Source organism: Lycorma delicatula, chromosome 4, assembly GCF_047948215.1.
Source record: "Lycorma delicatula isolate Av1 chromosome 4, ASM4794821v1, whole genome shotgun sequence".
Taxonomy (NCBI): Eukaryota; Metazoa; Arthropoda; class Insecta; order Hemiptera; family Fulgoridae; genus Lycorma; species Lycorma delicatula.
In genome coordinates, this window is record NC_134458.1 from 92,056,729 (window position 1) to 92,073,760 (window position 17,032).

General features: G+C 29.1%; 1 protein-coding gene across 2 annotated transcripts in view; it reads right to left on the reverse strand.

Moving 5' to 3' along the window:
* Window positions 1–17,032, reverse strand: part of LOC142323645 (uncharacterized) — a 109,956-nt gene that overhangs the window by 34,718 nt on the left and 58,206 nt on the right. The window contains exons 3-6 of one of the 2 annotated variants that reach the window (XM_075363651.1): window positions 14,640–14,927; window positions 6,705–7,013; window positions 2,993–3,292; window positions 1,266–1,574 (exon numbers count right to left, since the gene is read on the reverse strand). In XM_075363651.1, the coding sequence (XP_075219766.1) occupies window positions 1,266–1,574; window positions 2,993–3,292; window positions 6,705–7,013; window positions 14,640–14,927 (1,206 nt within the window). Of the gene's footprint in view, window positions 1–1,265; window positions 1,575–2,992; window positions 3,299–6,704; window positions 7,014–14,639; window positions 14,928–17,032 lie in introns of both variants that reach the window. The other variant, XM_075363650.1, reaches the window with a different exon arrangement.

Genomic DNA, 17,032 nt, shown 5'->3' on the forward strand with positions numbered 1-17,032 from the left:
TATATTATGTTTATAAACCTTTTTTTTTGAGTTGAGGCAATGTATATTATATACATATACATCATATAAAGTATCGTTACACAATAGAAAGGGGTACTTAATTTGTAGCTATACACTATTTGTCTGACTTTTGTATCTGGCTTGGACAGATAAAAAATCTGGTGATCAGAGTGAATGTTTTATTTATATGGCTGAATATCAGCTGCATTTAAGGCAGCTTGATACATAAAAAATGTGAAGAACTTCCATTATAGAGTAAATATTAATAATTTGGGTGTCTGAGGGTGCTGATTGTTAGCACTAGCCTTCCAATGTAGTAGGTTGAGTTCAAGGCCTCTCTGAATAAGTTATATTTTAACACTAACATCTCCTTGAAACCATCTCTGGCTACAATTCTATTATTAGTTCTGATTTGTAACATATCCTGCTTAGTAATCTATAGATGCAAGAAGTTATGGGCACACTCATTATAGTGACAAGTGGAACCTTCCTGTGAACCCTGAATCAAGAAAACAGCACTACATATGTGGAGACTTTCAAAATATCATATAAATCTACATTCTTACTATTTAAAGGTCATATATGATTAGCAGCTAATAATAAAACATACTTAATCTCAGTGATACCAAAATGAAAAATTTTCTTCAGATTCTAAGTGAAAAATAGATTATTATAGTCGATAGTATAAGCTGATTGCATAATACTTGGTTTGTTATATTTTTCCAAGGATTTTCTATTAACTAATACACATACTGGAAGTTATATTTGATTAAATAATACCTACCCTACCTAACACAAATTATTAATTGTTTTTCGACATTTAGGTGCTGTTGACTTAACCCACCGGGTTGGTCTAGTGGTGAACACGTCTTCCCAAATCAGCTGATTTGGAAGTCGAGAGTTCCAGCGTTCAAGTCCTAGTAAAGCCAGTTATTTTTATATGGATTTGAATGCTAGATCGTGGATATCGGTGTTCTTTGGTGGTTGGGATTAAATTAACCACACATCTCAGGAATGGTCAAACTGAGAATGTACAAGACTACACTTCATTTACACTCATACATATCATCCTCATTCATCCTCTGAAGTATTATCTAAACAGTAGTTACTGGAGGCTAAACAGGAAAAAGAAAGAAAGGTGCTGTTTACTTAAATGTTAACAGAAAGTTTTTGTTTTTTTTAACAATTTTTTTAACATTTTAATTTGAAATGTATTACTTTATATGGTACTATTATTTACACTATAACTATTACATATTACTGACCTGGTTTAATGACTGTAATTTTTACAGGATCTGTTGATGCTTTAACTATGCCCTTTTCTCTTTCTGCTCTCACTGAACACTTCCAGTACCCATCATGTTTCATTTCAATTTTGTCAATTCTGAAAGAACAGTTCCGACTATCTTTCTTGTCAGGTGTAAAACGAATTACATCTGGTGTTACGTTAGTATTTGTAGGTGTCCATTCCCAAATGCATTCATTAACTGATGCTGAAGTAGTGCAAATTAAATTCAGATACTCTTTTTCAGCGATTATTTTTGGCTGAGATACTTCTATTATCCTCACTCGTCCTATCATAAAAAAAATTATATCAGGATTATTTTACATGACGCAAGAAATAATTATGAGTATTTATTTATTTTCAAAATTTCCATTATTAAAAATAAATATAACTGTTAATTTTAATAATTAAAACTTGTCTCTTACAGATCTTGCTGCTGGTTTCATGCACTTGTCCTATCATAAAAAAAAAAAATTATATCAGGATTATTTTACATGAAGCAAGAAAAAATTATGAGTATTTATTTATTTTTAAAATTTCCATTATTAAAAATAAATATAACTGCTAATTTTAATAACTAAATCTTGTTTCTTGCAGATCTTGCTGCTGGTTTCATGCATATGGTTGTTTAATGTTTTTTCTTTCATATTTTAAGCGCTTGGATTTATGAAATGTTATTATAAACAATGCATTAGAACTATTCATTAAAATTAGTTTCAATCCACAAATATTATGTTGAAATAATAATTATGGAACTACCTAATAGAATAGTTAATATTAACTAAAATATTTTTATTATAACATTTTGAATTGTGTTGGAAGAAAAAAATGTTCTTAAAAAACAACTCTTTTTGTACAAAATAAGCAGTGAATCTTTTCAAAACGTTTATGATGTGAAGGAACAGGAAAGACAAGGTTTGTGCTGGGACAAGAATGAAGTATACATAAGGAATAAAATTCTAAAAAAAAATTGTTTACAGATGAGAGACAGAACCTCTAAAGAAAATTTTAAGATTAAATTGTAACCTATAGTTTAATCAGAGTTAAGGAAAAAATTACCTTTAATTTGAATTTCATTCAATTATGTTTTAGCCTACTCATAACAATTTAATAGCTTGACAAAAACTCTCAATAAACATTTAACTCACATCTTCATTATGCTATGTAAAAATAATATGTTGTGTTTAGAGAAATTTAGCTGCTGTAGATATTTTGAAAGTTCTTTAGAAGGTATGTGATGTGAAAAAGAAACAAGAATAGAACATGAGAGAGTAACCTTTGATAAATAGTGTTAATTATTCATATGTAAAAATTAATTTAGATAAAGGAAAATGACTTGTTGAGAGTGGTGTAAAATGTAGCTATTTGTGAAACAATTTCAGTCATTAAATAAAAGGGGGCTGGGGATTTAGATATTGGAAGGAAGAAGAGAATAAAGTAGATGGACATGGAGAGGATGAAAGTAAAAATAAGAAAAATTAAAAACAATTGGGATTACCTTTACAATTTCTTCATAAAGCCCCACAGCCGCATATTTTATAACACCATTGGGCCTAGCAGATAGGTATTTCAAGAGAATAAATGATTCTGATGCAGGAAGAAAGATCTAAGAACTGAAGAGATTCATTTTAAAAAACTTGTGTTTTCTAATTGAATAAACGCTACCATTTCATTGAAAACTGAAAAATTTTAATCAATAAAACTTACCAGCTGGTTTAAGAGAAACTGATGTCGGTAAAGCTTCCTTGAATTCGGTATCATCTCTAAGTCTGACTCCACAAACCCATACACCTTGCTGTTCCATTAGCATGCTTGTGAATTGAATCGAACAATCTTGATTGGATGGCCCGTATGGTTGAAATTCTCTGACAACTAATGATGGTTCATTCGCTTCTCCCAGCTGATGCCAACGCCAGCGGCATTCTGCAACATCTGCTTCTGTCTGGCATCGTAATGTTGTTTCCATTCCTTCTGCCACTACTACTGCACGAGTCAATACTGTAAACTCTATAACTAAACATAAAACATGGTGTTAACAATTCACTAACTTATGATAATAAAATAATAATGTAAAATAACTACTGAGAATTAAAAGTAATTTACATTTTAAAAATTAATTTTCTCTTTTAACTAACTTCTGTCAGTTAATTTTTTGTACACACATCCACACACGCGCACGCACACACACACACACACACACTTTTATATTTTCTAAAAAGTGACCTAAAGCAATAAGGTTTCTGTGAAATGAACCATTATATTTTCTGTGAGCTTACATTTTTGTCTGAAAGTAATTTTAAAAATGCTAAGTGGATTTACATGAGACATTCTTCTTCCCAGGAACCTATAATCATAAATATACTGAAATTTTGTTAAAACTTGTTAACTGTTAAAAAAAAATTAAATTTGAATTTAGAATTTTTTGTTGAAGGAGTCATATAGTAATAAAAATAATGTTTACGTACTTACACCTCATGTAAAAACTTTCCTGGTTGAACTTTACTTATTTTGTTTTTTTAATTGATACAAGAACTCAAGTTTTAATTGCATGACCTCCCAATGCTTTCCAAATGAGAGTAAAAAAATATATATAGTGAGAGTAAAAATGAAAACATTTCATGTTGAAAAAAAATGTTTAAAAAATTACTTTTGTGTTTGTTCGAATCATAAGAAAAATGTAATATTTCGCATTATAATAAAAAAAAGAAGAATTTAAAAAAAGTCATTCTGACCATTTTTAAGAAATTTAACCCTGAAATTCAGTATTTTTAAGAAATGAATATTTGTATTAAAAATGTACCACTTCATTCATTCTTGTACAAAAGCTATTCAAATGATTCTGATAAATTCTTTATTTTTAAAAATTAATCTTTATTTATAAAAACTGTTACTATTAAGAATAATGCTAAATAAGGTATTAAAAAAAACTTCATGCAGATTATGCATATGCTTTCCAAATTCAATCCATTTGCGCTACATATCTCTGTTAAGTAGTAACCTAGTGTTCTGTAATAATGACAAGAAGTATAACATAATAATATTATGGACTAAAAGGATTAAAAGGATTAAAAGGACTACATTGCATAGTATAAAAATGTTAGGTGGAATTATGTGTAAAGCAGAAAGTACAATCCTGCTTTGTATGTTATTGGAGTACAATCCGATAACAATTGGTTGTGAAATTCCAAATAATTTTAATGTTTACTAGCCAGTCAGGCTCACTTCACTCGCCCGACTGTCAAGCCAGGGAGCTCTGCCTCCTGGACCTTCGACATGTTCATATCCTCATGTTTGTGAGAATATTAAGTATTTTACTGAAGTATTTTAAAAAAACAATTATTAGCATTTAGCTGCGATGAACTGATTGTAATGGTTTTATAGCTACAGCACCATTTATCAATCTGCAACTTATGTTCCGCATTTATAGTTCCATCTAGCTGCCCAGTCCGGCTTCACAGCCAGGCATCGCTTTGCTCTACTCTTTGGGGCATGAAAGGAGATTCATCATCAAGAGTATATCTTTTGTATGCAAATGCTAACCCTTGTACTGCTAGTAAATATGCTGTTTGAATTTTTAAAATTGGTTGTACCCTTCTGGAGATATACAAAAATTTTCGGAAAAATGAAGGATAACTGAATGATCCAGCATACATCTTTTTTATGTAAACATTAGCACTCAACTTGGTAAAAAATAAGCCATTTGAATTTTTTAAAATTGGTCATACCATCTTATGGATATAGCTGAATTCAGAATAAGAGAATGGGATAACCGGACAACCAGGTAATCGAGAGTATAAAAGAAAAACATAAAGCCACCCTTGCCGAATTAGATTTTTTTGTATACCTATGGAGTCCTTAATCTTGTATTTCAAAGAAATCAACTCCTTTTTTAAATACTCGTATACAGATTAACCTTTTGTATTCATTTCTAATTTCCACATTTATTAGGTTATGGATAAAATACATATATGTACTCTCTAGACTAGGTTAACAGTGAATAAAATACTTTTTTTTAATCTGTGTTACGTTATTGATTTTTATTATATTAAATGTATTAATCGAAATAGTTAAATTGTACATATTATCTTAAACATGAATCTTAACTTGGTTAAGTTGGTCTATGTATAAAATAGTTGGAATTTATGCCAATAACTTTATAATTTACATAATATGCATGATTAGTTTAAGTATATTTTTATGAATATTTAAGTAAAACAGTAATTAAATTTTGTATAGGTTTATGAAAATACTGATCTCCAATATATGATGCCTTAAAGAAGGTTTAACATTAACTGATAGTTTCTCAATTTAGAGCAACATTGATTTCACTGCACAGAATTCATTAAAAAAAACTTGAAAGAGAAGACTTAATCCATATTTTAAAATTTTCTGTTAAACAATTTTGTTTATTACATCTCTTACAGCATTATTTCATCTCAAAAAACCTGCTTGAGGTATTTAACCGGCTCTGTTATATTGTATAGCTTAGTCCAGAACATCAAGTGGGATCGGTTACATGTGAACAATAATTTTGCTGAAACTATTTTTATTGACATAATCCAGTTTTCTACACTTTCCTTTTTTTCTAGAATCTCATTAGTATATTAAAAAAAATCAAACCTTCATTCTCTTAAAGTTTCTTCTACCTTTAGCCATTAGAGTTTTTCTTTGACACTTTTTTCTTACTAGGCATTTTCTTAATGAAGAATAATTTCATTATTATGAAATTATTCTTCATTCTGGTAATTAAAATCATTATTTGCAATATATTCATATCCATCTTCTCTTAATATTCTTGTAATATCATTATTTATTTGCTGGGTTTTATACACAGTAAAAAAAAATAATAATTAGAATTTCAGGTTTAAAAATTTTGAAAGTTCATTTTATTCAAACACTAATTAAAATCTTTATTTATATGTATTACCATTAACCATACAGTTATGTATGGATATTATATTTAATACACATAGGTATTTTATACAGAAACTTGTGTCTATACCACATTTAACAAAAAATTAGTTTCTACCTTAACCCCTCTCAGTGTGATTAAGGATAGTGACTGATGGAAGCATAGCTTGCAGAAACAAATGCTGCCATTCTCTGATTAGAGATCACTGAAAAACAAATATTTAGTTTGTGTAAAGTTACACTAGTCAATGATTAAGGATTAAAATTTAATCGTACCTTTAAAACCAAATATTGCTGGACACGATTAGTTGTTTTACAAGAATTGTAGTTAAAGAACGATGAAAGCCTGTATAGTGTTACAGATCTGTATTAAAAAAAAAAAATTTTTTAACAGAGGTGAATTGCATCTAATTTAACATTCTCAATAATCATTAAGTTCTTAATTTTGTGCCATAAGGAAACTTGATAAATTTAATTTAGAAATTTATAAAAGAAAATCATATCTTACGTGTCTTAAGGCGTAGTGTTACTGGTTCAGTTTCAATATAAATCGTTGAATTATATGGTAAAACAGCACACATCCAAATTCCTTCTGGTTCTGTTGTTATGTCTTTGAAATGTAAAGAGCAATCATGACCATCTTCTGGAGGAAATTCTCTCATTATTACTTGCCATTCGATACTATATCCTTGAGGTTGCCAAAACCATCTACACTGAAGTATTTCTTCGTTTGTCTTACACTGCATTGAGCCATTTGAGCCAACTGTAAAGACTGTGTCTACAGGTGTTTCATTAAAATTTACTGTTATTTCCTGATCTAAAAACAAAAAAATCAGATCTGTTTTATTTTGTCTTAAAAGAAAAAAAAAATTTGTTTGTTGTTCTATTGTATCTAATATTACAGTTATTAATTATTCATATAAAATGACTCAATGTGAAATTTTTAATTTTTTTCCAATGTATATTCATTTGTTATTAAAAGTTCTTCACAAGGTATTATTTTGAAATTTTGCTACAACTTACTATTGGTAACGAATTTGGTGTCAGTTTTCTACTTTAGAGAGAAACAAAAAAATCTGGGTTTGCTTCCAGTCACGATTTATTCATGGGATATACGAATAGACCAACTAGTCCTGCCTTTGATTTCTGCCATTTTTTCACACATCTTATTGGTATATGTGTAGCATGTCCAAAATCAAAATACTAAAACGAAAAAAAATGAAGAAGTTCTGGAACATAAGTTTCTGTGTAGTACAGTACTACATGTCCAGTAAAATAATTAATATAAATATTGTTTGTTTGGAACATTAAAAAATTAATGTTTAAGTTAATAGAAATTAATGAAATGCTAATAGAAATTACATGAATATATATGATTATTTAATTTATCAGCTAACACTCTTTTTTCACAATGACTGGTGAATGAATATTAACTGGTAATATATTAACTTAAAGAGTGACTAATGAGCAAATTTTACTAACTAGAATAATTTGATTAGCTTTAACTATTTTATTATTATTATTTTAAATCTATATCTTGTATGAATCTATACTATTAGTGAAAAAAATGTTTAAAGAGAAAGAGACAGTGTATTCATATGGTTGTATTAAATTGAGTAAAACATGTGATACTGATTTTGTGTAAAATTTTTAATTATTATTATTTTATTTATTTATTTTTTAAGTTTTAGGGGCATCGACTACTATGGTCATTAGCCCCTCTTTCCACATCAAGAAAAAAAAATGAAAATATTTCTTTCCTTCCCTGATAAAAGCACTAGTGATATAATAAGAAGAATAGACTTGTCATAACAGATCATCCAGAAATAGATCTGGCAAAAGATATTAAAACTTCAAAAAGTAACAGAACATGACAAGGGTGTTTGAGTGTTTTTAAGGGCCCTTGCTGCTTAAAAACATTCAAAAAATTTCTAATGAAATGTGGTCAAAACAATCAAAAAAACTTCACTGTCATACGAAAATTAAAAAACACATGTATTAAAAACTTAAAAAAGAAACACAAGATGACAAGGGTGTAAAGGGCGTTACCACTTAAAAACACACATATCACTTCTAATGAAAGGTTGTCAAAACTGTCTAAAAAACACTTCATGTCACAAAAAAAAATAAAAAAAAAAAAAATATCCTTACATTAAAATTTTTCAAAAACACATAAAAACAATGTTTTCTTAAATACTATACTTTGTCTTTTCTGGGCAGTTCGGCTTGTTGAATATCAATAAATGCAATGCGGAGGGTACAAATTCTCCATTGTGTTGGGTATTAATCGTCGTCCTTGTTCATTAGTTCCTCAACAATTTCTTCCTCTATGCAGTTTAGCAGGTCCCTGCGCACAACTACTACTGTCAAGAGTGCCACGTGGTGTAACTACAACGTCTAACAGTCCAATATTCTTTGCCATAAGCAGTCATGACAACTGTATATTGTTGACAGTTTCAACGAACAATCCTACTGCAGTTCTTCCTTATATCCTTTACCGGTCCTCCAGCAGCTTCTGTGATGCCTTTGGCTATCAGGAAAGGACTTACCTTGCTAAAATCTCCTTCACTCCTTTTAATGACCAATTATTTAGATATCACTGCGTTGCCTTTTGGTCAAAACTTAGTTCGATCCGTTTTCTCAATATTCAAAAACTCAACACTCTTCCTCCTCTTCGCCTGCAAAGACAGGCTCTCCAAGACAAGAGTTTTTACGTGGACCCTCTGCCATGAAAGTTGTGGATGTCTTCATAACCTATATTTTTGGCAGTCAATATGTCAGAAGGTGCGGGTGGAGAGATGGTTGGGCATGTCCCGAATCATTTGATCCTGCTCGGGTTCCCCCAGACACCTGTCTCCCACACAGTTAACCTGGGTTGGAGAGTCAGGTACTGCCTGATCCACAATACCGACATCCCAGACCTTCCACATAGCAGTAAGGACTCCGATACCATTATCCAGGGGACAATCCCTGCCAAGAACTGAAGAATTTTTTGTGAAACTTTGGTTGTACAATAATGGGAAAGGAACCTGTAGCCAAAATTAACTTAAAAAAGCATAAAATTTAATCAAAAAGGTTTTTTGTAGGAGGTATAAATTTTGATTCAATTGTGAAAATAAAGTTTAAAATTAGGGATTTCAATAAGGCATCAAAAGGATTGTATTTCAATAATTACAGTGTTTTGAATATAGAATAAAAATATTGTTTATTGTGCTCAAAACAAAACAATTTAATAATTTATAAATTTAAAAAGAGTATCTTGTTTTTTATAAAACTCTTATTTTTGGAGATATTAAAAAAAGATTTATCTTGTTTATCCTCCATTAAACTACCAACACCTAGATCGTCCTGTGATCAAATTACTCCTGAAAGACTTAGTTCATATGAACACGTACACCAAATTCCCCACTCTGTTACTCTTTTCTTTTTTATTAAAAAATTGAGTTTATTTTTACTGGAATAAAGAGTAATTTTCATATTAAGAGGGATTATTGTATTTTCAGGTTCTTGGACATAAATTAAATATCTACGTTCCAAAAGTTTTCTTCATGCTCATTGTTTAGTTGATTTTACTTTAATAAGAAAACAAAATTTAATTTCTTTTCTCACTTGTTTAACCCACAAAGTTCTGATAAAAAATAAATTCTTAAAAATGTGTTGGACTTAACATTTCTTGCCACTGGTTTTAATTATCTCATTTATTAGTATGTTTTTATTTATTATTTTCTAATTTATTATTTATTTTACATATTATTTATTCATATTGTATTTTTATCATTTTGTGTTTACTAATTAACCTACCATGCTGAAATTCTTGTTAATGCAATTATTATGTGCAGGTTTTGAAGAATATGAAATAATGTATTCATGACTGTTGTAAAAAGTAGAAACCATGACTATATCTGAACTTCTTCCAGTTTTTCATAAATTAAACTGATATATTAGAAAATATATTTAATAAATGGAAATTAAATAAATGGTACGATAGTGAAGCAGAAACTTCATTGTTGATCATAATAGGAGATCAATGTCCAATAGCCTGTGATTTTTAAATTTGTTAAAAATCATTCTGTGAAAGTTTTCAATCATAAAAGTTGTTATTCTCTTCCTTAAATTTTTTTTCTTTGGAGGGTGTATCTCTGAATTTTTTTTAAGATTCATACTGTTGTCATCTTTCTTGAGATATGTTTTATCAACCCAACTTATAAGAGGCCTGCATATAGTCTGGTTCAAGTTTTAAATATTTTAGATTAAATTTATGCTTTCTATCAGTACAGCCTAGAATGACAACAGTTATATTAATCTGATCTGACACCTTCCTTATTCCATAATCCAAGCAAGAGTGCTTTTGCGAGTACCTCGCATCATCTGCTGCTCTATAATTTTGCAAATCTTTTATTGCAAATTACAAATTAAAATTATTCATTGCAAATTGCACATTAAAATTAAAATTGAGATTTAAAATTGTTAAAAGATGCTTTTCCAATTAAATCAAAACAGAAATAGAGCTAAATTTTTTTTTAATATTCAACATTTTTTAAATTGTAAATTAAAATTAAAAATTAAAAATTGCAGATATACTAAATATGAAGTCACTGATGAAAAAATAAATTAAAAGTCAAAATTAAAATTAATAATAAAAATGTTGACTTTTAATTTAATTTTTTTATCAATGACTTCATATTTTGTATATATGCAATTTTTAATTTTAATTTACAATATATTTTTTAAAAGAAATTATTTCTATTTCTGTTTTGATTTAACTGGAAAAGGATCTTTTAAAAATTTTAAATCTCAATTTTAATGTGCAATTTGCAATGTACAATTTTAATGTGTAATTTGCGAGGTACACATGAAAGTGCTCTTGCTTGGATTAAGGAATAAAGTAGGTGTCATTCTATTTTATTTTATTAATTCTGTACACTTGGGTTGAATGGATTAATATAATTTGTATAGTGCAGAAGAATATGATTCCCCGAAAAGATCCATTTAAAAAAAATAATATATATATATAAGACTTTTATTTGTTATTCTTATTCTGAAATCTTGAGACTGAAAATGCCTTTTTATAGTTTTCTTAAAACTGTTTAGTTGCCAATTAGTGTAGTTTATTATTATTATAACTTTTTTTAGATATGTTTATTCCGTAGTGTCTACTGATATTTGTTTAATAATCAAAATGGTCATCAAGCTCAGATTTTAAGTTTTTTCTTTTTGTAACAATTTTTGGAGTGTTATCTTGGTTTCCAGTTTATTAACTGGTAAATTATTATCATTGTTTTTTATTATCTTTTTCTACTATGTTTAACTAAACTATAAACAAACCACATACAAGTTTAATAATATATTTTTCATTTGTTACATACTTTAAAAAGAACAAAAGTAAAATTAAAATCAATGTAAAATTTCTAATTCTGCATAATTTTTGTCCCCATCATTTGTGATTAATATTTTAATATTGAAAATTTTAATATTATTATGAACATAATCTTTACCGATTGTTACACTGCATAAATGAAGTATGATACCTTTGTTTAGAACCACTTTCCTTATTTGTGTCAAAAGTCGAATAAAATTGATGCATGACTTGTTTTAAAGTTTATATTTTAATAAATTTACTCATGTATCCTAAAATCTATTTAGAAACTTTAGAGCTGTTATAAAAGGAAATCGTACCAAATGTTTATTCTATTTTTAAAATAGACTGCTTTAGGACCATGTAGAAATAATAGTTGACATAAATAGTTGTCTTTCAAAGGAGATAAATACACAGAATTTTTTTCATGAAACAATCTGATGATAATCACAAAATGAAATTACCACCAACTGATTACTTACCAGTAACTTCTGTCTATTCCAGTGAATCAGCACCACGTGGATGGCTACCTGATTTTTTGAAACACAGATTACATGAATAAATGAGTTGTTCCCAAAATGGAGAACCAAGAGTTATTTTTACTACTTTACTTCTTTCATTCAATCACTGATAACCCTTTACCTTAAGTTTATTTACTTTATTTGATTATTAATATAAAGGAACATCTCTGAAATGGAAATAACAATTTTTTTTTAATTATCTGTAACTCCTGAGCCCTATCATTAGATGACTAAATATTTTGTTGATATACTTGAAGGATGTACAAGAATATTTCTGATGAAGAGCATTTCTTTATAGTGAAAATTGATGTACTATTGGGTTTTAAAGTAACCTGCTGGAAATATTGGTTTTAAAATCCTCATAAGTCTTTTTCTTTTATTAAGAGCATTAAAGTTTTCAGATTAACTTTATGTGATATATTTTACATGAATAAATTCAGAAAAGAATAAAATTTAAAATAAATGTTTGTTAAATTCACATGAATTTGCAGCAATGAGGTACATAGCTCTAAACCCAGAATTCATCTTTTGTTGTATGGAGAGTAGTAATTTAATCTTTTTTGTGATAAAATGCATATTTTAGATTTTCATTAAACATTTTTTTTTTTGTTTTTATAATATAATAATTGAAAATATTCATCACAAACTTAATCAAATGTTGTAGGTATTTAACAACATTTTTAGTTGTCATATTTTTAAAAAAATATGTAGATACATTAAATAAAAAGTGTGGCACTCATAAAAGAAAACCATATTAGTTAGTTGATTTTTCATTTTGAATATGTATTAATATTTTCTATTTTTCAAAGTAAAACATGCAATATCCATCACTAATGCAAAATAAAATTCCGTTTTTAGTTTTATTAAGAAATAATTAATATTATTATAACAGGCTTATTTTCATCAATGGCTGTAACCTGGTCAGCAAATTAGTTCCCTGATTACCAGTGAAATTAAGTAAAAATATATAACGAATTGTTAAAATTGTTCTTTCTGAAGAAAATGTAGAAAAAAATATCAGGGACTGTTGTAGCTGTATCATCTTAATGTGACTTACAATGATTAAAATTTTGAATTCTCCATAGATTGTTATAAAAAAATAATTGAAACCTTAAATTGGGTATACGAGGTGCGACAATAAAGTAATGAGACTGATGTGAAAAAAAATGTTGCTTACCGTTTTAGTCATGTTTAGTGTTGTCTCCTTCAAAGTAGTTCCCCTCTGATTGCACACACTTATTCCAGCTATTGATGGTAACATTTCTGGAACTCATCTTCTGTAATATCCTCCAAGACCCTCGTCACAGCTTTTTGGACATCTTGTGTTATTTGAAAATGGTGTCCCTTGACTGCCATTTTGATTCTTGGAAATAGAAAAAAGTCACACGGAGCGATATCTGGTGAATAAGGTGGCTGTGTTAGTACTGAAATTTGTTTTGAGGTTAAAAATTGCTGTACTGACAGAGCAGTATGGGATGGCGCATTATCGTGATGCAGAATCCAATTATCAGCAATGTTGGCACGGACACGAAGAACTCGTTTACGAAGTCTTTCTAAAATTTCTTTGTAGAAATATTGGTTAACTGTTTGTCCAGGAGGCACCCACTCTTTATGAACAACTCCCTTGGAATCGAAGAAGCTCACAAGCATGCATTTCACTTTTGACTTTGACATGCAAGCTTTTTTTGGTCTGGGTGATCCTTTTGAGCACCATTGCAAACTTTGGCGTTTTGTCTCTGGATCGTATTGAAAAAACCAACCTTCATCACCAGTGATAACACGGCTCAACAAATCTGGATGATTCCCGTTTGCTCTAACAGATCGGCTGCCACATTTTTCCGTGTTTCTCGCTGTTGTGTGAGATTTTTGGGGACCATTTTTGCCAAATCTTTCTCATACCAAGATCTTCAGTTAATATTAGATGAACTGTTTCTCGATTGATGTTGAGTTCTTCTGCAATCATTTTCACGGATAATCTTTGATCAGATCGTACAATTTCACGCACCCTGGTCAAGTTGACATCTGTCCGTGAGGTTGATGGTCGTCCACTGCGGTCTTCATCTTCAACATTCGTTCTGCCTTCACTAAAAATTTTATGCCACTGAAAAACTTGAGCTCTTGACATAACCTCCTCTCCAAAAGCCTTCTGAAGCTTACCATAAGTTGTCGTCGCGTTTTCACTCGATTTAACGCAAAAAGAAATGGCATACCGTTGGGCAATATTTTGCGGTTTCATTTCTGTGACGAGAGACACAAACACGTGTTCACTTATAACAGCACAACTCACGACTGAGCAGTTGCATCAATGTGCCACTTGGACTAGAAGTAGCTTGTAGACCAAGGTCAAAGATGGTGTGCCTACGCAAGCTGCAGGGTTGCCACATCTTGCAAAGAAAAATCATTCTCATTACTTTATTGTCGCACCTCGTATATAGTAACCAGAAAAGTTTGTTATGAATTAGTAACCAGGAATGTTTTTGATTTGATCATTTCTTTGTCTTAAACTATTTAAAAATAATTTTAAATAAATAAGGAATATAAATGTATATTTATGACTAAAATTTACCATGAACAAGAACATATGCTGTTTCAGTAAAGCTGTATTCATCTATTAGCAGCTTCCTTACTCCACATGACCATAATCCAGATTGATCCTTTTGAGCTTTCTTTACCAATAACATGCAATTTCTCCGTTTTTCTGCAGAAAATGTCTTAAAAGGCTTGGCACTTGTTTTATTAAGCGGTTGAAACATCCATATACATTCATGAATTTCATCTTCTGTCATGCAGGATAAAAGTAAATTTTCTCCTTCAGCTACTGATGTGTTTGTTGGAACATCAATGAAGTCTATTTCTGAAATAAATTTGTTACATTAAAACTACTAATGATAAATATAATGACATTTTTATTTAATTATTAAGAAACAGTAATTCTTTGTATTACATTATGTCAGTACACAAGATGATATTTTCCAGAAAAGTATTTTTTAACAACAAGCTTGTATTATTTATGGAGGCTTCACTTTATTATCAAAATTATTTTTACATAAAAATGAAAATTGTTGTAGATATTCTGGTATTTGGCTCTAAACTTCAATCATACAATATATTTTAGAATTATATAAAACAAACACCATGCAATGAATTTTCATTACTTCAAATCTGTATTAGTCAAATACAACCAGAAGTATGCAAGTTTACACACCAAAAAAAAAAAGAATTAAATCTTTATTACAAGTTACTAGTATGTGTTATAGTCAAGTCATTTGTACTACGAATATGTAGTCAGTGGATCAAAACCAATTTAAACAACAGATTAAATTATGAAAAAAGCCTTTTTTCAACTTCTGGTCCAGTTTTAAGACATATTGACATCAATATTGTTAATCAAATTACCAGAATATGAAAAATATTGTATTTTATCTTTGAGAAACATATAATTCAATAAAATTTTTATTCATTATTTTACCCTACAATAGATTGATGCCATAAAATTTTGTGATCTTTGAAAGTGAAGTATATAGTGCCAGTTGTTCAATTAGTTATGCCAGTAGATCAAGAAGATAAATTAAATACATTTGATCTAAGAATATGGTTTTATGATAATGAAAATTAGTATGAAATTTAATAAAGCAATTCCTCATGGTTTGTAAAACAAAGAAGAAATTGAAATCTTAATAATAAATACTAAACACTGCCTTTACACTTAGAAAAGGCATATACAAATGAAGGTAAAGTTAGGATTATAATGGTCTCTCTAACTCTTAACCTTTCACTACAATAGTATAAGATGATTATGTATAAAAATTGTGGGAAGGATAGAAGCAACACTTAAATTACTTATAACAAAATCATTAGAAAAATCACACATATTTATTTATACGCTCAACATTGCAAGCAGACAAGTTACTGTCTAACACATCTATAACTTACAGGACTGTAATTCCAAAATTATTAATTGATTTAATAAACCTTACTCTGCTATAACATGGTTTCTATTATTAATGAACTTATAAAACAACTAGCAGGTAGTTGTTACATAAAACAAATCTTTTTCATAATTCTGATGTTTTGGAATACAGTGTTAACTCACTGTGCCAAATATTCTTATACCTAACATAAGCAGCATACAGAAATTGACTGATATCTACTTAGTGTGAACTGATTTAAGAAAAAATTGCATTGCAGTTTTGTCGTGTCCAATCCACCATAATATTGACCAATACAATCTCCTAAAAGAAAAAGTACAACATAATAAACTATTGTTTTGAGGTCTTTGAAACCTAATGACTTGAATGGCTAAAAATAAATTAAAAAAATATCACAATATTTAAAGTAGGAAAATAAAAACAAATTATTTATTATTCCCCCAACCACTATAGAACTAATCATACAATTTTTTTTGATATGTAAAAACACCAAAAACTCCTATTGTAATAACAACTTGATCATTCCACATACAAGTATTACTCATCAACATTTAGAAAGCATAAACAAACAGATGCAGAGTAGTTCTTTCCAGAGTAGTGCTGACACTATTAATAATACAGTGGAAGGGATAGTGTATCAGACAGTACTTTTAGGTACTAGCCAGGCACTGGCCCAGAAAGCTATCCCCACCCTGCAAATCAACTGAAGTCATTAATTTTGGTAAGTAATGACTTGTAATTAAATGTAATTCCTAAGTTTTTAATGCTGAAATTATAATCATATTTAAATTGTTTTCTTTTTTTTAAATATAATCTAGTGCTATGGTCATTAGTCTGTAATAAGAAACAGCAATATTCAGTGAACTGTGGTAAAATAAGTTCAGTGAATGCAGAAACTGGTCTATTAAACATGTCTTTGACTAATAGCATTTTACCTTACTTCACACTATTTAGTTTCCTGGACCTACTACCTCAGAAATTCTAGGTGTTGATTAACCAAAGATTATGAGTTGCAGCTTACCATCTTAGC